Source organism: Pocillopora damicornis, chromosome 8 (assembly GCF_964200805.1).
Source record: "Pocillopora damicornis chromosome 8, jaPocDami1.2, whole genome shotgun sequence".
Classification (NCBI taxonomy): Eukaryota; Metazoa; Cnidaria; class Anthozoa; order Scleractinia; family Pocilloporidae; genus Pocillopora; species Pocillopora damicornis.
The window spans coordinates 1,117,121-1,144,513 of record NC_142677.1 but is presented as its reverse complement, the minus strand read 5'-3'; the positions used below and the strand labels follow the sequence as shown (position 1 = coordinate 1,144,513).

Sequence of the window (27,393 nt, the reverse complement as noted above, 5' to 3'; positions counted from 1 at the left end):
ATTAAGTTCACAACTCCTTTTCAATTATGTGTGTAATATTTATTGTGACAAAAGCAGTTTGGCATAAATAACCATGACAATGACATTTTTCTTCACCCTGGTAACACAAGTGAATAAAAACATGAGTTTTTAACTGGACTGAAAAAAAGGACAATTTGTGCATTTTTTTTGTTTTTGTTTTTGTTTTTGTTGTTCTTGTAAGTTTCTTTTCCCCTCTCGAAGGAACTTGTGTTTGTGAATCTTTTGAATAATCAAATACCCATAAAAAACCTTCAATTTTTTTTTAGTGCTATGGTGTAATATTGATTACTCACTTTAACACCAAGTTCTAAGGACCACTTTTTAAATAAATTTTCCTGGTCAGTAATATTATGGGATAAAAATTCTTAAATAATTTAATGGAATAAAACTTACAGCTCACAGTGATAATAAATTAAATCACAATTAAATGTCCTCCCAATGTAGTAAGGAAGCAAAAATGTAATGTAGCTGATACAGATATTGATTGACTGATCAAACACTTCCAGACAATTGTTTAATCCATTTTCTTTCATTGCTTTTAGGAAAAAACAATGAAGAATGGTCAAAACTTTACTTGCTTGTCATCATCTTAACAAACTCTGTAGACACAAAAAAATGAGAAAGGAGTATTAATAGCAAATAACACTTTCATAAATATTTCATTGGAACCATTACTTTTAAATTAAAAAAATAAATGTATTACAATAATAATGATAAACACATCATTTATTTATAAAAGGTGGGTGTATGGGTGGCAGTTAGGGGGGAGGGAGTGAGTTATTTAAATGACAATGTCAGTCTTCATCATAAGCTTCTATTTAAAAAGTGAACAACCATGACCTTCATAATTGACTTGTCCATCTCCATCAATGTCTGCTTCTCGAATCATCTCATCAACTTCTTCATCTGTAAGTTTCTCTCCCAGGTTTGTCATCACATGTCGCAACTCAGAGGCACTGATAAAACCATTGCCATCTTTATCAAACACTCGGAAAGCCTCTCTGATTTCCTCTTCACTGTCAGTTTCTCTCATCTTCTTGGCCATCATGGTAAGAAATTCTGGAAAGTCAATTGTTCCATTACCTGAAAAAATGCAGTCATATTTGTGAAATTCTTTGGTGAATAACTTTAACTGCAATAGTACTGAGAGAAACATAACAAAATAACTTAGGAAAGTTAGTCTTCTTTAATCTTTTCACTAGAATCATAATATATCAGAATTTGAAAGGTTGCCATAGGAAAAACTGTCTGAACCAGTGACAAGTATATTGAACATACTTGTTACTGGCTTAACATGATGTACCTTTGTTGAATTCTTTAGATCTCCTAAGCAAGATGTAGCAATGTAAACATCATACCTAAACTGTGTTTATCTAGTAGCAATTCAAAACTGATTGGAAAGCATATAATATACAATTTTATTTTTGATATTTATTTATTTTCTGTTTTTTTCCTTCTCTGAGAAATTAGCTATACAACTACTCTTGTAAATCCAAGGTGAAATAAAGGTGATGTGTGTGATCTGGTAAACAGAACAACTAATACTGGCCCAAATAGGTTTACACATGCAAATTCTCAGTTAACCTTTTAAAAAGTTAGAATTTGCTCTTCTTGTTATTTGTAATCAAGAGATCCAATGTCAAACAATTTTTAGGAATACTCTTACCATCTGCATCTACTTCATTAATCATATCCTGAAGTTCTGCTTCAGTTGGGTTTTGTCCGAGAGATCTCATCACTGTTCCAAGTTCCTTGGTGGTGATTGTGCCATCTCCATCCTTATCAAAGAGCGAGAAAGCCTCTTTGAATTCTGTTTTTTTTAAGAATAAAGAAGGAAACAGTCGAAAATGTTGTGAATAACAAGCTGAAGCTTATTGTTTAAAAAAAAAAATCCCTTCCCCTCCCTCAGAGGGTTTTCTTGGCCAAATATCTCAGCCCCTCCATACCCCCTACCCCCTCCCCTAGAATTTACTCAAGACCCAAGCTCCATCTTATCTAGATCGTAAATATTTTCTGTAAATAGTGCATTCAAATCTGCAAAAAAATTCAAAATAAAAGACAGTCAAGTTTAATACCTGCAATTTGTTCCTCTGAGAGTTGATCAGCCTTGAAAGGAGAAAGTTAAAACAAAGAAAACACTCTCACTAAGTCAGAAATGTTGAACATGCCATTAACTTTTGTTTTAACCAAACTGAATGAGATTAAAATCACTGATCTGAAACATTATGCAAGGATAAAAGGATTACAGATGTGGGAAAAAATTCCAACACCAAATTATTCAGACATTATGTGTGATTTTCAACCCCTCAACTACATGATTTGAATTAATTTTTCATGGCTGTGAGATCAAGTCAAATATCACATCTGTGAGAAACTGTGAATTCAAATAAACCTCCATGATGCTTGTCTGGGATTGGTCAATAATAGATTGACTTATTGCATTTCATCTCATTTGCCTAATCTCTCGTGTTTTGGTTATCGATATTGTAATAGGCTCGCCTGACGAAATTTATATGAACCGCAAACTCGCCAAAACTGAAAATGTGTTTTTAAATAGATGGAAAAAAAAGTTAAGATAGCTTCCAAATATGTTTAGGTTTGTTCACTTGTCGACAAATAACAATGCAACTTTATTGCTTTCCAAAGATGAAAAATTCATTGGTGTAAAATGAGATAAAAAAGCCATCGTAATTATGCGGAGGAAAGAATCAATATGAAGATAGAATTGAATTAGCTGAATCGACGTGTTTCGCGTACAATGCAATAAGAGAAGATTTCCTTTAATTTTCTTTTTTTTGAATGATAACTTGAAGATTTCATTTTCCAAAAACTAAGAGCGCACGATAAAGAAAGTGAGAGTAAAAATTTTGTATCATATTCATAAGGATATACTCACTTTAGCATTAAAATAATACTTCACTTTAACAACAATTATAGATCATCGAAATATTCTGTATATTCTACTTGCAATCATAACTTAAGCTTCTTTAAATGCGGCGAGACTAACTGAGGTTCTTAAAGCCACGATCAGTCGGCTAGAAAAGGTTTCAATCTGACATCCACGGCGCCGAAGAGACGACAAACAATGCTTTCAGTACACGAAAAACATCTGGTTACGTGCCGGAAAAGTCTGACCTGTGTGTTTTTTTTTGTTTTTTTTTTATTAGCTTACTTTGATCGTGTACTAAAATAGTAATAATACTAAAAGAGCGTTCGCTTGAATTTCACTGGAATAAAGCAAGGACACGAATAATTTCATATGGAATATTCCTACCATTTTTTGTAAAGTTCCGCTGTCAAATGTTTGATTCCCCAAATTAAATTCTCAAGAAAAGGAAAACCCTAATTTTTGTACATCCCAATTAGGGACATAAGGATCCCTATTCGCTTTTTTGAAACAATAGATATCCTTATTAGGTTAAACATTACCAAAAGTGCGTCGGGTTGCGGATAATGCGGCTGTTTCTTTGTTTGTTTCCTTTTATCTCTCTGTCTTTCTTCTTTTATCTTTGAATTAAATTTGCAATTTTCCTGAAACACCAGCCGGATGTTTTTGTTTAAAATTCAATTTTTTTATTCGCGTTTATTCAATTTCTTCTAAACATAAACGAGTTTGCTATTACGTTACCGAATTGTTGAACGAAATGTTCGCGTGACTCTTTGTCACAGTCACGTGTACCCTGCGTCTAATCGTGAGAATCAAAGAGACCAAGAACTCGCTATCAAAGGATAGATCATGAACTTTAGAACTTGAATGCAAAAAAGCCAAGATTTCCATTTTCCTTCATTTTAAAACCGAGTGAGCCTCAGATCACATAGCATCCAACGGCACTAGCCTCCTGTTTCTTGATCAGTATCGATTTTAGATTTCATGACAGCGGGTAGGTAATTCAACACGTGACCACCCGGACGGTAACCATACCGTATTACCTTATTTCTCCAGGACTTTTATCAGTTTATTTCATAAAAATTGTCTCAGTATTAATTTATTTGACTTCTCGTACTTTCTAGTCTCCATCATTGCTGATTTATTTTTATGTTGATTAAAAAAAGGATTCTCTGGGCAGACGTTGTCAAATTCTAAGAAAAAGAGAGAAGCTTTATTTGTTAAAGTTCATATCTCAGCTTTTTTTTTAGGGAGAAGGAAAAAACAAAATTTAAGTTTCCCCTTATTTAAAGAAAATTAAAGTTTGCGTGACAAAAGAAATTTACATCCCGCAGTCGACGCAGTCCCGGAGCGCACGATCCAAATTTGGAGTGACAGGTTAACCAATCAAAGACTGTTACGCCTATAACGAGCCTTTCCGAATCCCGATAAAATACTTTATAATTCAAGAAGTTTAATTACATCGACGTTTGAAGTTTCTTAGAAAGCCTGAGTAGTTTTGGAAAATCATCGGAAACCTTAGAAATATGGTAAGATTCAACTATTCACGTAACATTTTATCAATCATACTCATTTAGGTAGCACTGATCATTTGCTAAAGTGGAAGATGAAGTTAACTTGCCTTCTGCACATTATAAATATTTAATATTGGTTCGCTTTTGATTTTCGAATTGGATGCCATATTTTTTGAACTTTTTGATCTTTGGGCACGTCTAGAGTTCGGGTATTGTAATAGCCTATCTAGCGTTGAAGCAAATTGAGACGGATTGATTACTTGCAAGAAGAAAACTCAGCCAGTTTCGTTTTAGAGGTGATTCCATGCGTGACCGATCATGCCTTCGAATTCGAAATAATTTGACAAGTGTGCGTGCTGAATATACCCACGCGTAGTTCAGTGAAACAAAACTGTTTGTAACACGGTTACCTTGATTTGTTTAATAGTTTTTGTGGGGAATTTTTAAAATATTCTGTACAAGTTTATTTCATTTCCGAACATGCTAATGGCGCACGTAGTGTGAAAACTTGCACATTTTGTTGCTATCGCAACCCATATTGATTTCCTGCTGGCTAGATGGGATTGATGAAGGGGCGTCGAGTTGAAAACATAGGGGGAATTGTGAAAGAGTTACTGAAATTGAGGGGAAAAGGTAATAATTTTGACTATGACATGGATTTTATACATGAGCCACTGTCTGAGATGTAAGGGCAACTACAAGCTACATCATGGCATTACTAAATTGATTGATTGATTGATTGGTTGACAACTAATCTAATTAGAAGAAAACTTCACTAATGGAAAAAAAATGTATGTTTGCATTCTCAAAACATAGATGTAAATGGGAACTATTAATAATGCAGGGTCCTTGTTGTAACAGAAGGGATGGAGAGTAGTTTTCAAGCCTCTGGATTTACTTTACATATTTCAATTGCAAATGTCTTATGCTGTGCATTCACTTCAAAATGTTGTCTAATATAGCTGGCTAGCAAAAATTCCCCTTATTAGTATTCCTTGGTTTATAGACCTTGTGAAAAAAAATTGTTCGTTCCAAGAGATCCATTATATAATGTTTCTCTATTTTCTTCCTCTTTTAACATTCTGTGGCAATAATTTCAGGCTGATCAACTGACAGAAGAACAGATTGCTGGTAAGTTATTTGATTCCTTGAAGTAATAATTGCAATAAAACAAAGAAAAAAATAACTTACAGGGATGTAGATAATAGCCGGAAGCCGGGAAAATTACCCGGCTGTGAACGCGATTTTTCTGGCTGTAAAGTACTACTTCTTCCTCCAAAATGTTTTTAAATGTCGTCAGAAGATTGTTATTTATTTATTTCGTTTGTTTACACCTTCATTGCTGTCTTACCTGAACTGAAAGGATTGTAAACACTCCATTTGGTGCAACAATCGCATTATTCGCATCGCTTTGTCCATTTTGCAGGCTTTTTGCCCTTGATTTTGCCCCCAAAATTAAGGAAAATGCATCTCCGAGAGTATGCATTTTCAAAATTTCCCGGGGAGGGCATGGCCCCAGACCACCCCTAGGTATAGCATGCCAAAGGCATGCTAGAGTGGGCCTTTGGCCCAATTACCTGCCTATAATTGTTAGATTCCCGCCTGTTAAAGACTTAAGCTACATCCCTAAACTTAGACAAAATCAAGCCGTTTTTGACATGATGAAATAAGTTTCACATATTTTCCTTGCTTTTATTTTACTCTTAATCCTTAAACTACCATGAGTGACCAAAACAGAATTTCTCCTAAGAATATCAATACAAAACCAGGCAGACAAGTGATGGCAATAGAGAAAAACATCAATTAGGGGATTATTAGTTGATCCAATAACAAACTCTCAAAACTAACATCATAACAATTGTACAGCAGACAGTAAGGAGAATTACTACCAAATGAGATCGTGGGAGTGAAAGGGTTCCATACTTTGACTTGTTGAGAAGTCTAGATTCTTAGGTACCAGTTTCTAGCCAAAATGTGTAGCTGAGAAAAGTGATCAAAATTATTTATTTTTGTTGACAACTTTTTGTTTTTGCAGAATTTAAAGAAGCATTCTCGCTCTTTGACAAGGATGGAGATGGTACAATCACCACCAAGGAACTTGGAACAGTGATGAGATCTCTAGGACAGAACCCAACTGAAGCAGAACTTCAGGATATGATCAATGAAGTTGATGCAGATGGTAGGCAAAATATCAGCTTTTCTCAGTGTGCGTTCGATTGCACATGTACCTGACTCACTAACCAGCTCAAAAGTGATGAATAAGTTACATGATTTTGAGATTTTTTATAAATTTGGAATAATAATGTCCTGTTGGAGAAAAATTCTGCATCATAGAAGACTTTAAAAATTAATTGCCTCTTATTCCATGAGTAACTAGCATCTTATTTCTCTTTATATTGTAACAGCTGAATCACCAAGATAGAATTTCTCCCTACAATATCAATACAATACTTAACAGACAAGTGATGAGAATAAAGAAAAATATGAGTTTGGGGATTATAATTTGATCCAATACCAAATTCTCCAACTAACATCACAAGAACTGTATGGGAGACAGTAAGAAGAATTATGAAGGAGATTACTGTTAAATAGAAGGATTTGATTGTACAGGAGGTGTAGATGGGGAAAGGAAGGTATACATGGTATGGTACACCTGCCTGTAATTTTTTTTTTAAATAATAATTTTTTTGGCCCTGTGCCAGACTTTTCTGATGGTATTCAGTTGTTCACTCTCTCTCTCTCTCTCTCTTCTTGGTGAACAGGTAATGGAACAATTGATTTCCCAGAATTTCTCACCATGATGGCAAGGAAAATGAAGGATACCGACAGTGAAGAGGAGATCAAGGAAGCCTTTAGAGTGTTTGACAAAGATGGAAACGGTTTCATTAGTGCCGCTGAACTACGTCACGTGATGACAAACTTGGGAGAGAAACTTACAGATGAGGAAGTTGATGAGATGATCCGAGAAGCAGATACTGATGGAGATGGGCAAGTAAACTATGAAGGTGAGTGCAGTGTTTTTTTTCTATGTGGATGTTCAATGTCATTCCCTTTTTAAGATTGTCTCTTGCAGAAGCCAAAAGAAATTGGTTGGTGTGACACTGATAAGTTGAAATGACTGGTTCCTTTTTTCCTCTTTTGTCTTTGTAGAATTTGTGAAGATGATGACATCAAAGTAGATCAAAACGTAAATTGGAACATGTGTTAACTTGCTGAAGCTTTGATGTAATATACCCTTTATTGTGATTGCTCAGTTCGGTTTTTTTTTTTTTCAAAAGAAATAGTGACTTTCTTTCACAATTTAGCTGGCTTTAGAACTAAGAAATTAGAACTTACTCTAAAAAAAAATGTTAAGTTAAGATAGCTGTAGGATATTTTTTCTTGTATGAAAGTTTCTGTATTGTTTTAACACACGCGATATACGCATGGATATCTTTTGCGCTTCTTGGGTTACTAAAGGTTTATGTTTGGAAGTTCATGTGTGTGGTGTTTTTTTCTCTTACATTTACAATTTAGAAATATTTTTGTCTGATAATTTGTTGATTCTAGTGAAATTATTAGGTTACTAAATCGTATTTCTCTTCCCAGCCCTTTACATGACTATCACCCAACTATTTGATGTGACGTGTGTCGTAGCGTGACAATTGGCTCCGAACCTTCATGTTTGAGGCCGATCTTAAAAAATTTACCATTTAAAATATGAAGCTTGAATCATTTGATATTTTCCCAAAAGAGCGGCGTGGACCTACTTCACTGTTTGTCATATTCGTCACACTCAAGACTTGCTCGTGTTAAGAGGGATAGGGAAGTTTGTGATTGACGTTTCGTGACCCTTGGGGTCACGCCATCTTTTTGCACATGACAGTCGCATGGTAAGAACGCCGAAATATGATGTTTCCCCTCAGTAGAAAGAACACTTTCTGAGCGAAATCTGATTTCAGTCGTCATCAATTCCAAAGCCTCTCTTATGTAATAAACCTAGAAATGGATAACTCGCTACAATGGGTTCTTTTCGACATTATAAGCGGTCGGATAACAAGCGATGTGCTCTGGAAGTAAGGCGAGGTACTTTTAATCCTAGGAGCAGTCGTATATATTCCCCAGACAAACTCGTATAATTTTGCCATGACTCTTACTTCGCCAGATGATCATTTCACAGTTGCAGCTTGGGCCTGTGGTCTCTCCAGCTCCGTGTTACATAAATAATCTGTGATAAATTGTCTGTCACACCCCCGCTTACTCCCCCCACCTCCCCCCATACAAAGGAATCGCCGTGAGTCAGGTAAGGTTTCAAGAAAAACTGAAAGTATTATTTTACGTCCAAGTCACTTTATCTTCCAAGCCTAGTCGGATTCTATATGTTTACAGACATTGATGTGGTGCTCAGACGAAACTACATGATCTCCAGGTTCCCCGAGAAGAAGAATCCGTCGGATAAGCCCCCTAAAGATTTCAAAAAAATTGACGCAGTTGACGCAGCCGACGCAGTTTTAAAAACTCGCCGCAGTCTGCACTTGACGCACTTGACGCACTTGACGCACTTGACGCAGGCGACGCAGTTGACGCATTTAATGCATATGAATGACTTAATGACGTCAATCAATGCGGCTTGAAAAACATTCATTCCGGCTTAATCATTTGAGGGCTTAATTTTTTGGGCTGAAACTAAATCCCAGCTTTAGAATAAATTTCTTTTAATACTGAATTGATTTTATACGCTGATTTCGATAAAATCTCGCTTTTGTGGTTTTGTTATTTGAGGAAAGAATACTTGATTTATTTTCTAGAAACAGACCAGCCGCAGGCGACGCATTTTCCGCATCAGCAATCCAAATTTGGAATGTCAGTTTCATTTGAATGCACCAATCACGTGCCGTGTTTTTTTCACGCGGCTTCCGAAGATGCTTCGAACGTTTTTACAAGCAATAAATTTTCAAAGTTCTAGAAAGTGGGATTTTTGACGGAGAGCGAACAGAAAATGGTAAGATTTTCATCAATTTATGACATAAAAATTAACCAACTGATAATATCTAAACTTGTCTGTTATAGGTCAGCGCAAAGAACTTTCCTTCAGTCAAATTTTAGCTGTTATTATGCTCCTGAAATCTTGTCTGCTTAATTTCTTCCGCGATTAGATGTGAATACGTTGTTTTCGTATATTGTTTTTAAGATCTTACGAGTTAAATCAGCAACTATTTTAATTATGGCAGAATGTATAGTTTACAAAGGATCGCCTTGTGCGTTATCGTTGCATGTCTTGTGTTTAGTGTCGTGACAATCCTAATTGAGTTAGCTAATGGAATCCCCACATGGTGCAGAACTTTAAGCTTATGGTCGTGGGTTCACTGCCAAAAAAAATCCGCGTTGAATCTGTAATTTTAAATCAGAGCTGTCTTTGAAACCCTCTTCATCGATGTAAACCATTCTGGTTAATATATTATGCATGTTTGCTTTTGTGTAAACATTTCTTTCCAACTTAATTGACCTTTTTACAAATATACCATTCTGTTTGTAAAACGGAAGTACTAAGAATTATTTCTTGCACAACTTCTGGGGAAGTCGTTTTGCATCTTTGCTCCCAAAAGAATATGAAAATTTTCACTTAAAGTTAGGGAACCATTGAATTATTGATTAAGGGAGTGATTTCAACTGCTGTATGCAGCTGCCCCAGTCAAAGGCATCCTGTTTACAAATTATTTCCATGTTGTGTGCTTTTCAAAGGAAGAATTGATCAGGGTGTTACAAACATTGAGCCAATTCTATCCCTTAAGGTCGTCTAACTTGTTGGAAGAAAATATGAAAAGCATAATTGTCCTTGCCTACAGATGTTGCATAGGTATAATATATGCAGCCCAACACCTGCACACATTGGTGTGCTAATCTTTGCAAGAGTATTACTTCAAAACCTCATATGTTCACAGTAAATTCTTGAAATTTTGCCACTGATTTAAGGGCTGCCAATTTCTTCATATCCAAGATCTTGGAAAACTGTTGTGTGTTTGTGCACCTTTTTTGCTTGACCAATTTATTTTTGCTTTATGTAAGCATGGTCACCTTGGTAATGACTTACACAGAGACTACAATTGAATTCTTAAGCTGGGATTTTATGGTTCTTGCAAAGGACTGGTGCAAGACCTTAGTCTTAAAACTTATGGCATCCTTTAAGGAACCTTGGAGGCAATTGGTTAAGTTCAAATGCTCACAGTGCTCAGACTTTCTTTCATCCGAGGGTAACCAATATGTACAAAGAATATAAAAATATATAGCTGTAGCAGTCATTCAGAATAAGTACACATATTGTGTTTTAAAGCAAACCAAAAATTAAGAATTGTAATCAGCTTCTTGATAAACTTTTTTGTCAATGAAAAAGAATTATTGGACTGCGATGTTAGTTTTTGAGAGCAGAATATTTCAGCTGTCAAGGATTTGTACAATGCATGATATTTCTGATGTGATCAAATCCTATTTTTCGCATACTCTCCTCTTGAGCAGTGACAGATCTGGCGATAACTTTTTCTGTTGTTATCTCATTAGAACTAATATTTGTTTGTTTTTCAGGCTGATCAACTTACAGAAGAACAGATTGCTGGTAAGTGAAGACTATTTTTTCTAGCATTTTTGGTGTTTACTCTTTCTTAAAGGTGGAGAGAAAGATGTTTAAGTTTTAAGAGTTTCCTCTGATTTATTGTGCATTTTGCAATATCACATGGGATAAGTGCCCACTTAGATGGTTCAGGGCCAAAATCAAATGTTTGCAAATACATGGCAAATAATAAAAAACCAAACTGAGGGGAAAAAATATATAAGAAATTGAAGAAAGTGGTAATTACTAGTTTTGGCTGTTAGGTTTCACTTACATGGTACTTCCTCTATTTCAGAACTCTCTGTAATTGGTAGTGCTGTATTATCTCCTTTGAATTCCAGTTGGCTTGTCATCATTTGCACCATACACAAATTCAAAAGAATTAATCCAATGGATCCTAAGGTGTAATATGAGCTCTGTTCAACTAAGCAAATTATCATACCCATAACTTGTTTCTGCCTTATCTTCAGAATTCAAAGAAGCGTTCTCGCTCTTTGACAAGGATGGAGATGGTACAATCACCACTAAGGAACTTGGAACAGTGATGAGATCTCTAGGACAGAATCCAACTGAAGCAGAACTTCAGGATATGATCAATGAAGTTGATGCAGATGGTATGTAATGATTAACCTGGAAAATTTCCTTGGCAAGAATGCAGCTTTGAATTAGGCACAGAATAAATGAACAGCAAAAAGTACAATGACTCTTTATATTGGATCAAAAACTGTAGTTTCAAAATTAAGGATTGGTGAAAGCTTGGTATACATGTTCTGCGACAAAATGTGCATTGGCCAGTGCCTGATGTGAGATGCTGGAAATATGTGTTATTTCTAAGAGTGGTTCCACAAACAAGTTACTAGCTAGACTTTTAAGATCTAATTACTAATTCTATACAATTCTTGTGATGTTGGTTCAGAGAATCTAGTATTGGATCAACTTATAATCCCCTAAGTGATTCTTTTCTCCATTTTTATCACTTGTCTGTTTAAGATAATATTGATACTGAAAGGAGATATTCTCTCTTGGTCACTCAAGAGAGTGAGAGGATTTAATACAATTCTGATCTCTAATGAAACTACAGCTAGTGATGACATGCTGGCACATAGTTGAACATCACTTTTGCAATGGGTGATGGATTCCATTTTATTTATCATTTGGTTGATTTCTGGGTCATGGAATTGACCAAGAATTTATATTTTTTTGAAACAGGTAATGGAACAATTGATTTCCCTGAATTTCTCACCATGATGGCAAGGAAAATGAAGGATACTGACAGTGAGGAAGAAATCAGAGAAGCTTTCCGAGTGTTTGACAAAGATGGAAATGGTTTCATTAGTGCTGCTGAGTTGCGACATGTGATGACAAACCTGGGAGAGAAACTTACAGACGAGGAAGTTGATGAGATGATCCGAGAAGCAGACATTGATGGAGATGGGCAAGTCAATTATGAAGGTAACCCTTACTCTGCATAGTGCAGTTGTCATAAAGAGATATTTGTTATACCTCTCTCCAACCATGTGGCTGCAGTTCAATTGAACCAGCTCTTCCGAAATCATGGTTAGTTAGATCCTGTGTGCCTCAAGAGTGACTAACATTTAATATTTCCTCACAGTATCACCCCTGAATCACACATTGTCACAAGAATAAATGAAATGATCATCAACTAAACAAGCTGTTGATTTATGTCAATAAATACAGAATACAGTGTGTATGCAGGGTGTAAAGGTTTATGTGGTCAACTGATGGATGCTCTTAATTGACAGATCAGCCAAATTGTTGTTTCATTCTCTGTAGCCATGAACATGCAGTAACAATTATGTTTTCTTAGCAAATGACAGCAGTGTTAACTTTTTTTTTCTCTATACAGAATTTGTCAAGATGATGACATCTAAGTAACTGTGGGACAGCTTACAGAACCCAGCTTGAATCAAGTTTGCAACCTTGTCTGTACCAATGAGAATTGTAGATAGCACTTAACTTCAAATGAGAAATATTTGTGGGAAACTCTCTCTTTGCGTCATACTATAATTCCCAAATTGAGGACATTTCTGTTTATAATTTATTAAGACTTGTTTTTTTGAAGCAATAAAGATCAGTCAAAACCGTTGAGAGTTCTTGTAGTGTTTCAGTGGCAATTAACAATAAAACTGTCTTTAGCACACATGATTGTTTTTAGACTTCATTTGCCATATGATTGCTAAAAAGAAATAATTAATGGCCTTAACACTTTGCATTGATTGGTATACTCTGGTATATTATAAATTGTACCCAAGGTGTAAAACCTCCCTTCTGGAATTACATCTGTTGACATTGTCTCAAATCAGTCACTGAGGCAAGATCATTGTTAATGTGACATTAACTGATACACATTTTTTCACAGTTGTAAGGAAATGTTCATGAGTCAAAGAAAAAAATGAAAAACAAAGTTTACCTCTTGACCCTTGACGGTTAGCCCTTTAACTCTTATGAGTGACCATGACAGAATTTCTCCTTACTATATCTATCATGTAGACAAGGGATGAGAATAAAGAAAAACATTAATCATAGGATTACAAATTGTTCCAATACCAAATTCTCCAAACTATCATAATGAGAATCATTTGGCAGACGGTAAAGAGAATTACTACTGAGATCCTGGGAGTTAAGGGGTTAAAAACTAGCATCTATTTTCTCCACATATCACCACTAACATTTTAGTGGTTATGAGAGTTCAGGGAATGACCAACTGCTCAACAAGTGCTAGACTTTTAAACAAATTCCCCTTGTCGATACCACAGAAAAGTTTGGAGAAGAGTATGAAGAATATGCATACTGATGTTTAAGTGTGAAGGTCCTGACAAAACAGGCACTAAAGTTTGGGCAACTTGTGTTACACTAGGGTTGTGCAAGCAAAGAAAACCATTTATGGAATGTTAATATGGAGTACATCCTGTCATCTGGAAAATATTTCTTGATATTTTCTTTACTCACTAAATCCTTGAGACGGTGTAGAAGTGCATGTGAAATTAGCTCCCGAGATCCAATTGGCCCCCAAAAAGTTGGCGGGAGGCTGAGAAGGAGTGACTAAAATTAGCGCCAGTCCTCCTCGTCAAGTAATTAACAAGATGGCGGACGAGTTGATGGAAGATTTCATCATGATAAGCTTGCAGTCTATGTTGATTTAGCAGGATTCTTCGAGATGACTTGACGGATATATGCATTTAAAAGGTCTTTGAAATGTTTGCGCCAGCAGGTCAACCAGAACTTGTTCGTTCAAACCAGAAAGATGTATACTATCTTGGTTTCTTAAGAGAAGGCATCGGACAAATATTCAGGAACGTACGAGGTTTGTAGAGCTGTTAATTCCTTAGAACGTTTAGTGGAGTAAATATAGTATTTATTTTGTGTTTTCTTATTATAAAAAATATGATGTCAGCATCTGCTTGTAGCAACGAACCCTAGGTCACCATGATGCAATTCTCGTCAAATTGTCGATAGCCAGATACTGTACTTGCATCTCATTGAATTCCATTTGTGCCTCTTATGTTTTCCTTATTCTTGAAAGCCTTTCCTTTCTTTTTGTTTTGTTTTGTTTTTTTCTTTTTTACTCTCTGGCCGTGGTCCAGTGATCAGTATAAAATGCACTCTGCTGATCATGTGCATAATGCAGATACTGTTGGTATGAATTACTGACCAAAACAGTTTTTAAATTATTTCAGTGCAACCCTATACAATTCTAGCACAAAGCTTATTTAAGGCATTCTATTGTTTTCTTCATCCAAGAACTATATGCATAATGAAGTATGAGGCTGTACACTTTCCCAACTTTATTTTATTTTATTTTATAATCAATTATACACGTAGATATCCTGCCACTATCTCACAACATAAGTGTTGATGTGCGATCACTATTCCCATGTCATCGTCCACAACAATTCTCATTATGTTGCCAATGTTTTGAGCCTATTTCCTGGAAGTGGTCAGGTTAAGCTTGTTCTTAAAACATCATTGATTTATCTTTTGAAGGCCCTTTTTCTTGGATTAAATGGAAGACAGAGTTAGATTTATTTGCTGACATCTGTTATTTTGGTCTAACTACAATAAGTGGTATGTTATGTAGTTTAATGCTGTATCAAGTTAGTGAGTGTTGGTGTTGTTAAAAGGCAGAAAGTTACAGGTACCTTAGGATTTGGGATGTATAATATAAATGAAAATTAAAATTAGTCTCATAAAATGTTTGGAAGTATTTACAACACTAGGAGAGAGAAATTAAATAGGGTTATTATAATTCAGAGGGAAAAATCAAATTTTCCCAGGAAAGGTTTCCTATGGGTTTCTTAACAATTTGTTTCCAAAGAAAAATTAAGTTTATAAGCCTTGTTTTGAAAGGTGAGAAGCATGCATAAATAAACTCATAAACAAACTTAACATTGAGTGTAAACTGAGAAGCATAAAACTCATAAAGAAACTTATATTGAGTGTGAGGGAACTTGAAGGTTTTGTTGTTTTGAGTTTTAGTCCCATGATAACCTAAATTCTCTTTATTTTTGTTGCTGATAAGGAAAATGGTGTCATTTGTTGATGTGTAGGGAAAATATTTAATTAGCTGGCAATTTAGTTAGCAGTTGATTTCAATTTTCCTGCCTCCTGATTATATTTTTTGTATTTTTGAAAACTAAAATTGGATCTTGATCATGGTTATTTTTGTGTACTTTTTTTGAAGGGTTTTGATTTGTTTGTTCAGCTGTGCTGTGTATATACCATACAAAGTTATTCTAGCTACGGGAATTAGTGACCCATTATTAACTTACCATCATGTTGAAGCTTCATAAACCATTTCCTTAGGATATCAGACACTTGGTGAGGAGTACTGTAATATTGTGCAAGTGGACACAAGTATGACAAGGATCCCTTCAACATTGGTAAGACTAAAACAACAATTTGATCTAAGCCGTGAGCTACTGTTATGAAAAAAAAAAAAATTGGTAAGACTTATTAAAACTATCTTCGACATAACTGAACTGTGATTTCGAAATCAATGTGGCTCTTGAAGTATCACTGGGTCTGAAAGATGCAAAATCTCAGAGATGTTGGGCTCTGTGTTTTAATGCAAGTAATTGCTGTTAGAATTATATATAATTTTCTTTAAATTTATTTCTAATTGGATTTCCCATTTACTCATAAACTCTTTCATGTATTATTATTATTTTGTGTTTGTTGATTAACATTGACAGCTGAGAGGAAGTCTTGTCTTTCTCTACGCACTTGGTCCATATCTGGTTGACAAAGCTTTAACAAGGCTGGAACTTTGGTTGCAAACCCAAGGCGATTCTCCTTATGGTTAGAATTTTGTGTCCTTTTATTAATTTGGTTGGTTACTAATTACTTAACAAAACAATTTTTTTCTTCATTTGAGGAATTTTTTTGTTAGCAGTTGATGCAAATACTTATAAATTTGATAAAACTCTCTAGAAACTAAAACACTTGATCATAGTTTGACCCTTTAACTCCCATGAGTGACCAAGATAGAATTTCTCCTCACAAGGTCAATACAATATCAACCACATAAGTGATGAGAATAAAGAAACATATCAATTTGGGGATGATTAGTTGATCAAATACTAAATTCTCTGAACTAACTTTATAAGAATTGTACGGTTGATAATAAGGAGAATTACAAATTTGATGTGGAAGTGAAAGGGTTAATGTTAAGGATGATTGATTTGATTTTCAAATTTGATGACCATTGATGTGGAAAAAGGTTTTGAATGTCAGTTAACCCTTTAACCCCTAAGAATGATTAGTGTCTAATTTCTCCTTACAATATCACTACTGAATCACATATTGATGCCATGAGAATAAAGGAAATGATCCCCAAGTAAAAAAATGCTTAATTGTTAGACAAATTCTCCTTGTCAGTACCTTAGTAAATGTACAGAGAACAGTATGGAGAATATGCATACCAATGTTAGGGTGTAAAGAGTTAAAGAGGGACAGAGAAGAAGGTGTGGTATTTCAGAAGGATAGTCATCACACAAACACACACATACATCATCACACAAACACACACATACATCATCACACAAACACACACATACATCATCACACAAACACACACATACATCATCACACAAACACACACATACATCATCACACAAACACACACATACATCATCACACAAACATGGTTCTGTTGCTATTAGTGGGAGATTTCTTTGGTTAATAATGAGATGAAATTTGTAGGGAAGCATTTTTCTGCAATTCAGTGTGGTGTTGTTAAAAGGAATCAAGCAGGTTAACGGTAGTTTTCTTTACTGCAGGAATTCATCCAAGAGTGAGAAATACTTTATCCACCTTGATCCCCATTGTCAGAGCAGGTGTTGTTTGTAAGTATTAGCTGCTAATTCTTTTTGTTTGTTTGCTTGTTTTGTCATCACTAAAACATTTTATATTCATTTTATATTTTGATTGATTATGGATTGCAAACTGATAATATTTTCGTTTATCCGTTACTTTCTAAGGGGCATGCTTATTATGTACATGCTAGTGAAAATACACTTAAGGCTGGTTTTCACTGGCGACGGAGTCGTAGTCGTAGTCGAAGTCGTAGGAGCGCTTCCGACCCAAAATCGAGAATCGGAGTCGAAAGAAGAGTCGTCAACTGGACGGAATCGGAAGAAGAAGAACGGTTTCATTTACTTCCGATTCCTCTTGTGACTTTGACGCTTAATTTGAGCCAATCAAAACTAGATTGGCGGAGTCGTAAACAGAAGTGCAGGAACCAACCAATCACATTGCAAGTTCTAAGGCCATCCGATGGTTTACGACTCCGATAATGTAGTTTTCACTGGGTCATAGGCGACGGAGTCGTTAGAGACGTCGATGGTTTTTTTCAGGTTCGGTCGATTTGATTTTCACTTGATCGTATCCCTCTGCTCCTCAGATTACGTCTTTGAATTCAACTCTGACTCCACCGTAGGTTAAAACCACAGTTTTTAATGTTTCCTACATACTTTGTGAATATTACAGATGTCCACCGAGCGCACCTGGCATTGTTTTACTTGAACGGCATATTTTATCATATTGCGAAAAGGATCACTGGAATTCAATACGTAAGTAATGGTGTTTAGAGATGGTGTAGTAATTTTTCAGGATAACATCTATGTCGTGGTAGGCAAATGAACTCGGGTACTAAGATTTTTATCAATGCAATTTTCCTCGTTCGTTCAAAAGCAAAAACAATAACAAAAAGTTGCAGAAAACGAGCTAAACGTTAGATCGAAAAGTTTGGGTTCCAAGCCCTAGCGAATTACTTACCTGTGCTCTGCCACTAGACACTTCATCCTTGCATTGCCTTTGTCTATATAGGAGTATAAATGGATACTTTTTTACTGCAAGGAAATTTACTGGGAGGTAAACGATTGAGAATCAACAACAACAACTAATCAAAACTGCTTGAACAAGAATTGGCAAAGGTTAAAATTGCGACAGCTAGCCAAAAAAGAACATCCTCTACGCACTGACCGCTGAGCGCCGCAATAATTGAAATAATTCTATCGTCATCTCATTGATTTGCCTGCAGCTGCTTGTACGAAATAGTCTCAGGAATGACGGCTCCAGACCAACTTACCGCTTGCTTGGCTATCTGTCCGTTGTACAAATGATTATCACTTTGATTCTGACAATGTTCCAGGTGAGATGGTGACACGGTTTTTTTGTGTTCCATGTACCCAATCATAACCCTCTTTCCTTTATGAGACAGAAATGGTATCATAGTATTTTCAGTTCTTATTGCAGCCTTAGCTGAATCGTCTCCCTTACGGGGGTACCGGGGATGAAAACTCCTGAGGAAGTGTGTCAGGATATTGTTGTCAATGTCAGGCTTTTTCGAGCTATTGAATTAGTAACGAAGAAAGGAAGATAAACTAAACAAAGCAAATATGGCACGCTATTTCTCACTTTCCATGAACTTTTTCGGATATTCTTTTTGTTTGTTAGTTTTTTTGGGGAGCGAGGGGGGAGGGAGAGAGGTTGCACATAGGATATGCCACTGGTTGGGTAAAATCTTCTCGACTGGATTGTCCACATTGGGAAGCATTTGCAACGAGGTCGCCATGGATTTTAGTAGTAAACTGGTGATTTACCCCCTTACATCAGTATGCATATTCTCCACGCTGTTTTCTGTACATTTTTTAAGGTGCTGAAAAGAAGAATTTGTTTAACAATCAAGGGCTTCTTTTGTTATTGATCGTTTCATTCATTCTCGCAACCTTAATGTGTGATTCAGGGGTGATATTGTAAGGAGAAATTAGATGGTAGTCACTTTGAGGGGTCAAAGGGTTGAGTATATTGGAATAAGAATTCTTCGTGTCGCATGGAATCTTTACACGCGGGTGAATCGCAATCTTTCATTCATCACTTTGTCGACAAGTCACCTGCGGTAAACATTGAATTGTCTGTGTCTGAACAGCATTTGAAATCTGGCAAACCATTGGAGCGCCTCGTCTCACAAGACAAGCCAGCGGCTACAAGCATCAATACTAGTAGCGGTATAAAATGTGCACTGTGCTTGGAAAAACTGCAAGAGAAGACAGCGACTCCGTGTGGACATCTTTTCTGTTGGAAGTGTATTACAGAATGGTGTGCCAGCAAGGTTCGTAGCCACAAGTCGATTACTTTGAGTACCAAAACTTTAAAACGTTCTTGAACCAGCAATAACATCAGTAATAATTCACAGTCAAACCCTGTAGCCCGAATTTATTGTATTTTTTGCTCACTTCTGTTAATAAAACCCACTTTGAGCGGTCATCGAAGCAACCACTAGAAAAATGGTGCAGTATGGGGGGAGTGGAGTTGCAAAAAGAGAAGAGGGAGGAAAATCGTCTGATGTGACATTGCACGAAGGAAAATTCATGGATGAGGTAACCCACAGAAAGGTTCTTAGATTGATACCCATTATGTCTATATATGAAAAACTCGTATATAAGCATGAAATCGGGGCCAATACGAACCAAGCGGATCGAAGATTGTGTTTTAAAATCCCAACTGGCTGGAGGCAGACCAGGTGGCTGCATACAAAGCGCAGCACAGGAGTTGAACCCGTGGTAACCGAGAACAAATACAGGGCTGAATCTGGAACCACCAGACTTCAAGTCCAGCGCCCTAAGTGATTTAGCAAGAAGAAGCAAAATAGTGTACTCACTACCTTTAATCTCTTTTCCTTTTTTATTCTTTGTTTCCAGCCTGAATGTCCGTTATGTCGTGAATCTGTTCAGCTGTCCAGGTTGGTTTTCCTGCATCATTACGAACCTACATGAAGGCCCCATGTGACCTGTAGTAACTTTTACAGACAAACGCACCCTTAGAAGCGACTGGTTGTATCAGCTGTGTTTAGAGCCTCTTATAATTTTGGTGACGGTGAATCGATAGATTCCTCTAGCTTATTACTGTCTGAACCCAGTTGTGCTAGTTACGGGCCATGTGGAGAGTTTTGCGCTACAAGAAGGTTATGACTATGAAGAAGCAAAATAATTATCACTTCGTTTGATGCAACTTTGATTGTCAAAGAAAGCTGACGGGGCATATTTCGAAACTTTTATAAATTTCCTGCATAGTTCAACATTTGATGATCTTTTTTCGCTGTAATTTTTAGGAAGTATTAGGGATTATTTACTTAGTGACGTGAGCACTCATCGATATCGAGCTTGCGTTTGTTCAGTTCTCATACCTTCGTGTTTACTTATTTTGATGTGCCGTGTACCCGTTGTTTGAAGGAAATTTCATTCTTCAAAAGCATAAAACGGAGACTATTGCTCCTGACCCAGGCTGCGATACAATGTACCATTTCAACTTGATATTAGAGAGATTTTGGTATTTAAGTTCAAAACTTTCATCAGATACGCGATCCTGGGTGTTTTCGAAATTCGCAGTAAAACCAAATAAAAGCTACTAACATTGTCTGAGCTTGCTTTCGAAGACTGCGTGGCTGTAATGTAAATACTAACTACACATACTTTTCGATCTCTGCTGGAACACATCGCTTTGAGAAAACATCGATATAACACCGATCTAACCGCGACAATTACACTAGCTTTAGTGATGTTCTCAGCTTTGAAAATACAGATTTAAAGTGCTTGTTTCGGAAGGCGAACAAAAAGAGATTCAGCGCTGAGTTAAAGTAGCAAAGCATTAACAACATCTTAGAAAGTTCGTAAGGATATGGCGTTAAGCCGACCAAGTTTGCGACGATGCTGAAATACGACAATGGCTGCCAGCAGAAGAAGATAGCCACGACGAACATTGAAGTAGTCTTGCGGCTCTGATGTTCTTTAAGTACACCTTTTTTTCATCTATAGTCGGCTGTTTACCTGATGGGTAGCCACCATTGTTGCCAAACTTCGGCCCATGATTTCGGGAAATGCGATAAATGAGGATGTAAAACAAACATGTGACCAGTAAAGGGAGTATAAAATTTATGAGAGAACTAAGTGTGGAGTAAACCTTTGTGTATGATGTCATATGGTGTCATACATGCTCCTTCAAATATCGGCTCTTCATTTCTATCTCGCCACCCAATGATGGGAAGAAGAGACCATACAATGCAGTAAACCCAGACAAGGAGGGAGATTGTTACCGCTCTCTTCTTGGTCGTGAAATGCGAACGTCGGAACCGAGCGAGATCGATCCACGCTGATGGCCAAAAGTGTCAAAACCGAGCTAGGAACAGTGATGAGGTACACTGTAAGCCAAGTTATGCACAAAGCTTTTCAGTGTTTCCACAGTCCATGCAGAAAAAGAGCTTCAACGTCAAATGGCACGACAAGGGTTACTGTGAGAAGGTCCGAGATGGCCAGATCCACGCTGATGGCCAAAAGTGTCAAAACCGAGCTAGGAACAGTGATGAGGTACACTGTAAGCCAAGTCATGCACAAAGCTTTTCAGTGTTTCCACAGTCCATGCAGAAAAAGAGCTTCAACGTCAAATGGCACGACAAGGGTTACTGTGAGAAGGTCCGAGATGGCCAGGGACAATAGCAAGAGGTTTGTGGGATTGTCGCGGAGTTCTCTGTTGGTGAGTATGGCGTAACAGACCAAGAGGTTGCCAACAATAGCTACTAACGGGATAACAATGTAGCAAGTAGCAACTGAATACGAAAAGGTGGGTTCCAAATCAAATGGAGCCGCCTCACTGCTTGAATTGTTCATTATCAATGCTTCTCGACATTACCAACCTGAAACGTAGGTGCTGAATGTCTCTTCACTTTCGGAAGGACAAACTGATCGTTTGTGAATATGTTTCGGCCTCAGATAATCACGTGAGAATACATCGAATATCAGCAAGGTTTTGTACATTACAGTAGACCAGTTGAGAAAATTTTTCTCCTCTAATGAGCACAATATCCAGTGTTTGGCTAGCAAGTGACGTCAACAACTCGAAAGCATTCGAAATATCAGGTATATTAACTTTCAGATTAAGTGTCGAAGAGCACTTGCTCAAATAGGGTTAATATAATCAAAATCCATAACCATGCATGTAAAAAATTTTCTCATTACGTACTTGCGGCGTCAGAATTTTGTTATTTCTTTCTTACACAGTGTTGGTAATACCTGCTATATAACTTTGTGAAAGTCTTGCACTCGCGCATGCGAAATGGAGCCTTTTCAGCTATTTGTGGCTGTAAACGTACAATTCCCGCCCGGGTAATAAGCTGCCCTGCACTTCTCTCATTAATTACTGATTCCTTAGTAAACCGGATTGGATCTCGGCGTTGACCGCAAGTGTCCATGTCCATAAACAACTGAACATCATACTTCCCACCTAAGTTCGTACAAAAAGAGAAAGATTTTAAGTTTTACGATGCTGTTTGATTGCACGGCGCAGGGTTAGACTGCTGTCCGGTACAATTAAGTATTTGACGCTTTCTTAGAATGAACGTATGTAACCCGGCACTTCTACGAGATATGAATTCACCTCTTGTTTGCTTTACTGTGACCAAGAGCAGTATTGTCCACATGTGGCCTCTGAATTAATACAGGTTCACTCTTAATGCATATATATAGCCTTGTCAAAGCTTCCAAAGCTTGTCTGTGCGTTTTATCACATTGATATCTGAGCTGTAAAAAGCATTATCGATATGGCCGAGTGCTTGCATTAATTAACAAATATTGCCTATACTTGATGGAGGTTTTTCCGATTCGACAACTGATGATCAAAACTACTTAAAGTAGCCCTATACCAATGTTGCCTTACACAAAATCTCCAGGAATGTAACTGTCAGATTGCAAAGTAGGGGTGTTTATTTCCCCAGTGCCATGAATTCCCTGTCAAGGGTAAAGGTTTAGTGGTTTTGATGTTCAACCATCGAGTTTTAAAACTGCCTATCTTGGGCAGTATTTCACAATCGACGTTCGTACTCGGCCACGTTGGCATTGAGTTTCAAACCTCAATATCATAACAGTCATTTATGTTGACGTTTCGGTTACATGACCAAAAAAGCTCGAGACACACTGTGTTCCATCAGATGATAAGGCGGTAAAATGAAGAGGAAATTATTTTAAGTCATTTGATATTAGTAACAAGTGGTTATTTTTGTCCATTATACATAATATATAGTTTTAGAAAAAGAAGTAAATTCTTGATTGTCGCCGGCATTGTAATACTTTGGTAGTTCTGTTAAAATTTTGACGAAGAAAGACCGTGACGAAAACAATTTACTAGGGCTATGATATTAGTAACATTTAGAAACTTGGGGGGTGTTTCACCTATTGCTTGTTAGGTAATATACCTTAGTACAGAATATTACTCGGGTTCGACTTACTCTCGTAATTTCTCCGACCAATATAGCCCCGACTCGATCAGTCACTTAAATAAGGATACTTTCCAGTAGGAATATAAGGAATATAATTGTATCCATCAATCTTCTTAGACAGTTTGAAGGCAACTTATGTAAGCTTAGTTTTCTTTGACTAAATCCTGAGGACAAGTGATATCTCCTCAAAGTTGATGTGGCCCCAACAACAATCCGTCTTGTCTACTAATCTGACACGAGCCATCTGGCCAATGTATTCTTCCACGTTCCAGCTCTTACGGTACATCGTCTCGTTACAGTTACCTGTCTCTCTTCGAACAGTCTAGTGGGAAAAAGGAAAACAAAACAAAACAACTCAAACAGTTTCAAATGTTAAAGAAGGAGCAGAAAAGCGGGAATTTAGTCTTATCTCAGCTGCTGTAAAACCTAAGTCACATGAGATTCTAGACAAAAAAACTATCTTCCCACTTTTCTTTGAATATGCGCTCAGGCACCTATTTTAGCTAAGGCTATTAAAGGAGGAGGGCGCTTATTATTTTCCTGCACTGGTTCCACTGTGATTGAAGCTTAAAACGTTATAAATAAAGTAGCAATAGACAAAGGTTCTCAGGTATCCTCGCTATTCTAGAAAGTGAGAGAACAAAGCCTAAAAAGGTGGAAAGAACTACTTTCGCTTAATCAAATCAAAACTAACATAACAAATAGACGGTTTCAAAATCATAACAAAAAAAAGAGGAATTAAAGTAGAGAAAGAAAGTAATAAGCTCTATTGTACTTACCTGGTTGTTGACAATAAGCTCCGCCCGAATAACGGTTACATTACAACCCCCACCAATGAGAAATGAGATATTTTCGCCAACGATACGAAACCAAGGGGAAGTGATAGTTCCACTGGGAGCGTCACTACCGTCCGGGTGCTGTCCTCCCGGAGAAATGCTCTCGCTGGGTCGATTCTCAGCTCCCCCTATCCACCAGTTTCCTTGTTGTTGGGCGCTTTCTCTGTTGCGTGCCGCGGAATTGTCACCAAATGTGGGCTGGTAAATGAAAGCTCTGCCTGTCATTTCCCACCCGCCGATTTCATCTTCAAAGTTAAAGCTACAGGCTGCGTGAAATAAGCAGAACAAGACAAAATCATTTAAAATATAATGAGATAAGTGGAATTTTTCCAAAAATTCAACCCTACTCCTTGCTTTTTTTTGTTTCCTAGTTTAATGTTCGTTCACTCAGAAAAGCAACAGAGCATCAGAATACAAGTCGAGGACCGATCGTTATTTGCCGCCTTTGGAAGATTTTGATTGTGTTACCCTAAAACTCACCTGATCCTCCCTGAGGTTTTTTTAATATTATAATATTTTTGTGATCTCCCCCCTTCCCTTCCCCCCCCCCATAATTTTCTACGGTACCCCCTTTCACCATCTGTTGGTGACGACTGATCCCCTCCTTCGTTTACTCTGAAAACCATGTGATCTCCCCTAAAAACCCTTCTCTCCTTCAGTGATGGTCATATCATGAATGGTCCCTAAATAAGGTGTCCTGGCCAAGGTATTATTCAACAGTGAAACTGTGATGACTTGAAAAGTACTTCTCAAACTCTGCTCACTATGACATCACAAATGCGTCTAAATAAGACACGATAAAACTCGTTTACAAAGAATTAAAATAATCATACTGTTAGTTACCGATTTTATAATTTAATATAAGACAAAAACATGGTCACTTCGATGGAAACTTTCGATCAAGTTTAGTTGCAAAACTAAAAGTACAGTCCAAGGACGAAAGAAGGATCATGAAGACCGAAAAGACCTGTATTTTCTTTCAGAATATATTTAGATAACAACCGTAGTGGGTGCTTATAGGAAATATGGCCCAAATGTGCAATAAAATGATAAAAAATAAAGATAGTTCCACGAATAATTTCTCTCTCAATTGAGGGCATACCTCTTCCGTTGAAACGCTGGATATAGAACCAAGCAGGATCTAAGCGAAGACCTTCAGGTCTGGCTTCTTTGGCGCGGTTGTTCAATTCGCAGATCTTTTCCTTTCTGTTGTAGTTGTAGCTTTGGCAGGCGATTTCTTGTTCGCACCGGACATTACAGATATGGGGAGCTGATGCAGACGTCCTTGTAAATACGAACCCTTCAAGTCTCATACCTTGAATGTTGATCTCTGCCCAGCACTGGTCATCGGTCAGTCGGTAGTTAGACAGTCCACAAAAGAAGCGAAGAGAAAGAAACAGATCATGTCGCGCTGCATTTTCCCTGATCAAAAAATTGTAAAAGTAACTACTATAGCAAAACCACGAGTTATGCTTTCTTTGACTTTTCAGACCCTAACATCAGCATGTACATTCTCCATATTGTTTTGTAATGCATTTTGCCAGGCACTTATAAGGAGAATTTTACGTTCGAATTTTGATTAGTTTTACTTCTGTCATTTGTATCATACACCTTTTGTATGTTACAAATCTGAGAGAAAAGTTTACTTATCCATAACTCAAAATAACACTTGTTTTTTTATTTTCGTGGCTAAAAGTATGCTAAAGACTTAGCATTTCAATATAGAATCACCTTTGTTGTCTGAAATACTTAAAATTTTGATATTACACAATTTGTGCAGTGTCAAGCATAGATTAAAAAAAACCTGCACTACACACCCTTCCATCATTTTGGAAAATCATCGACGCGTTAAATATATATGTTATTATCAAGTTATTTCTAATCCCTTCATGAATTTTACAGGTCAGGGAAGTTCAGGGAAAAATAAATTGCTTCAAGGACATCAGTTGAAAGTCAGACAATTTTACTGAGAGTCAGAGCGCATTAACATCTTTGAAAGAAGACAGGGGAAAAGTGAAATTTCATGTAAACATGACGTCATTCATTTCGTCTTGGCCCTCTTAATGATGAAAGATGGTGACACCTTCCAATTTGCGACGTCAATGTACACACGTACATTGTTTTTATTACTGATTTCTGACCAGCACATCGTTTCCTTCGTTTCCTTCAAGTTCAAGTTTTTTGTGAATGAAATAATACAGTTTATTTTTCTTGGATTTGATAAACAAAAATAATGACCAAAATAAAGACTTTCCTAACTAACTCTCAGGATGGGTATGATCTCAGTATTTTCCTAAATTTTTGGTTAATCTCCGCCCAAATATTCTTATATAAAAAAGGTTTTTATAGAAAAGAAAGGGTGTATACCAAAGCGGGTACGTTTAAAAAACAAAATGCGGTAATAAATTGAGCGATGATAAATGAACGAGGAGGTTGAAGGCCACTATCAAGACTCGCTTGTGAAATTGTCAATAACGTTAGTCAGGGAGATTGTATATTTATCAGTCACATGATCTCGAGCGCGATTTGGGATAAATTAGCACGAATAAGTTTTTCAAATGCAAACCAACTTGCACGAGCCTGCAGGGCGAGTGAAATTTAACGTCTGTCAAAAAAATTATGAGTACTGATTTATCTCAAATTGCACGGGGAAAATCATGATTACGAGTAAATAATACACAAGCGAAAATATGACTCTTTTTTCCTTTTTATTTATTTTATTTCTAGTTTCTTTTTTTGTTTTTTGGTCATTTTTCATTTTTCTT

At 36.8% G+C, this 27,393-nt stretch overlaps 5 protein-coding genes and 1 pseudogene across 6 annotated transcripts; 3 read left to right on the top strand and 3 right to left on the bottom strand.

Moving 5' to 3' along the window:
* Window positions 1-17: 17 nt before the first annotated feature.
* On the bottom strand, window positions 18-3,404 carry LOC113685801 (calmodulin). The gene is made up of 5 exons (XM_027203359.2): window positions 3,296-3,404; window positions 2,097-2,127; window positions 1,688-1,831; window positions 862-1,104; window positions 18-620 (listed from the first exon to the last, which is right to left on the bottom strand). The coding sequence occupies exons 1-5, from the start codon at window positions 3,296-3,298 to the stop codon at window positions 592-594; spliced, it is 450 nt and encodes a 149-aa protein (XP_027059160.1). The 5' UTR covers window positions 3,299-3,404; the 3' UTR covers window positions 18-591.
* An 813-nt stretch (window positions 3,405-4,217) lies between these two features.
* LOC149040857 (calmodulin-like) lies at window positions 4,218-7,895 on the top strand. The gene is made up of 5 exons (XM_089179949.1): window positions 4,218-4,437; window positions 5,523-5,553; window positions 6,458-6,601; window positions 7,185-7,427; window positions 7,573-7,895. The coding sequence occupies exons 1-5, from the start codon at window positions 4,435-4,437 to the stop codon at window positions 7,599-7,601; spliced, it is 450 nt and encodes a 149-aa protein (XP_089036075.1). The 5' UTR covers window positions 4,218-4,434; the 3' UTR covers window positions 7,602-7,895.
* A 145-nt stretch (window positions 7,896-8,040) lies between these two features.
* LOC149040856 (calmodulin) lies at window positions 8,041-13,166 on the top strand. Its single transcript, XM_089179950.1, has 6 exons — window positions 8,041-8,704; window positions 9,210-9,403; window positions 10,981-11,011; window positions 11,476-11,619; window positions 12,215-12,457; window positions 12,873-13,166. Exons 2-6 carry the CDS (start codon window positions 9,401-9,403, stop codon window positions 12,899-12,901), a joined length of 450 nt encoding a protein of 149 aa, XP_089036076.1. The 5' UTR covers window positions 8,041-8,704; window positions 9,210-9,400; the 3' UTR covers window positions 12,902-13,166.
* Window positions 13,167-14,086: 920 nt separating this feature from the next.
* Window positions 14,087-20,946, top strand: LOC113685826 (peroxisome biogenesis factor 10). Of its 2 annotated transcripts, none has more exons than XM_027203388.2 (9): window positions 14,087-14,330; window positions 15,011-15,091; window positions 15,830-15,906; window positions 16,219-16,324; window positions 17,305-17,370; window positions 18,014-18,096; window positions 18,567-18,677; window positions 19,455-19,637; window positions 20,227-20,946. In XM_027203388.2, the coding sequence occupies exons 1-9, from the start codon at window positions 14,222-14,224 to the stop codon at window positions 20,299-20,301; spliced, it is 891 nt and encodes a 296-aa protein (XP_027059189.2). In that variant the 5' UTR covers window positions 14,087-14,221; the 3' UTR covers window positions 20,302-20,946. The 2 variants fall into 2 exon arrangements, 1 of the variants encoding a protein (XP_027059189.2); XR_016179043.1 differs by having other exon boundaries at window positions 14,096-14,330; window positions 19,455-19,905.
* A 119-nt stretch (window positions 20,947-21,065) lies between these two features.
* On the bottom strand, window positions 21,066-22,335 carry LOC149040855 (histamine H2 receptor-like; annotated as a pseudogene).
* Window positions 22,336-23,257: 922 nt separating this feature from the next.
* LOC149040854 (uncharacterized) lies at window positions 23,258-26,191 on the bottom strand. The gene is made up of 3 exons (XM_089179947.1): window positions 25,731-26,191; window positions 24,572-24,894; window positions 23,258-24,114 (listed from the first exon to the last, which is right to left on the bottom strand). Exons 1-3 carry the CDS (start codon window positions 25,939-25,941, stop codon window positions 23,950-23,952), a joined length of 699 nt encoding a protein of 232 aa, XP_089036073.1. The 5' UTR covers window positions 25,942-26,191; the 3' UTR covers window positions 23,258-23,949.
* Between the last annotated feature and the right edge of the window lie 1,202 nt (window positions 26,192-27,393).

Excerpts from the sequence above, each read along its gene's own strand:
- LOC113685801 (XM_027203359.2), bottom strand. Across the intron at positions 1,832-2,096 it reads CTCAGAGGAACAAATTGCAG|AATTCAAAGAGGCTTTCTCG; the intron begins GTATTAAACTTG and ends TAAAAAAAACAG. Across the intron at positions 621-861 it reads TGGACAAGTCAATTATGAAG|AGTTTGTTAAGATGATGACA; the intron begins GTCATGGTTGTT and ends TTGTGTCTACAG.
- LOC149040857 (XM_089179949.1), top strand. Across the intron at positions 5,554-6,457 it reads GACAGAAGAACAGATTGCTG|AATTTAAAGAAGCATTCTCG; the intron begins GTAAGTTATTTG and ends TTGTTTTTGCAG. Across the intron at positions 7,428-7,572 it reads TGGGCAAGTAAACTATGAAG|AATTTGTGAAGATGATGACA; the intron begins GTGAGTGCAGTG and ends TTGTCTTTGTAG.
- LOC113685826 (XM_027203388.2), top strand. The coding sequence starts at position 14,222 with ATGTTTGCGCCAGCAGGTCAACCAGAACTTGTTCGTTCAAACCAGAAA. Across the intron at positions 14,331-15,010 it reads AATATTCAGGAACGTACGAG|GCCCTTTTTCTTGGATTAAA; the intron begins GTTTGTAGAGCT and ends TATCTTTTGAAG. Across the intron at positions 18,678-19,454 it reads TGATTCTGACAATGTTCCAG|CATTTGAAATCTGGCAAACC; the intron begins GTGAGATGGTGA and ends GTGTCTGAACAG.
- LOC149040854 (XM_089179947.1), bottom strand. The coding sequence starts at position 25,941 with ATGAGACTTGAAGGGTTCGTATTTACAAGGACGTCTGCATCAGCTCCC. Across the intron at positions 24,895-25,730 it reads CCAGCGTTTCAACGGAAGAG|CCTGTAGCTTTAACTTTGAA; the intron begins GTATGCCCTCAA and ends TATTTCACGCAG. Across the intron at positions 24,115-24,571 it reads AGCTTATTGTCAACAACCAG|ACTGTTCGAAGAGAGACAGG; the intron begins GTAAGTACAATA and ends TTTTCCCACTAG.
- LOC149040856 (XM_089179950.1), top strand. Across the intron at positions 11,620-12,214 it reads CAATGAAGTTGATGCAGATG|GTAATGGAACAATTGATTTC; the intron begins GTATGTAATGAT and ends TTTTTGAAACAG. Across the intron at positions 12,458-12,872 it reads TGGGCAAGTCAATTATGAAG|AATTTGTCAAGATGATGACA; the intron begins GTAACCCTTACT and ends TTCTCTATACAG.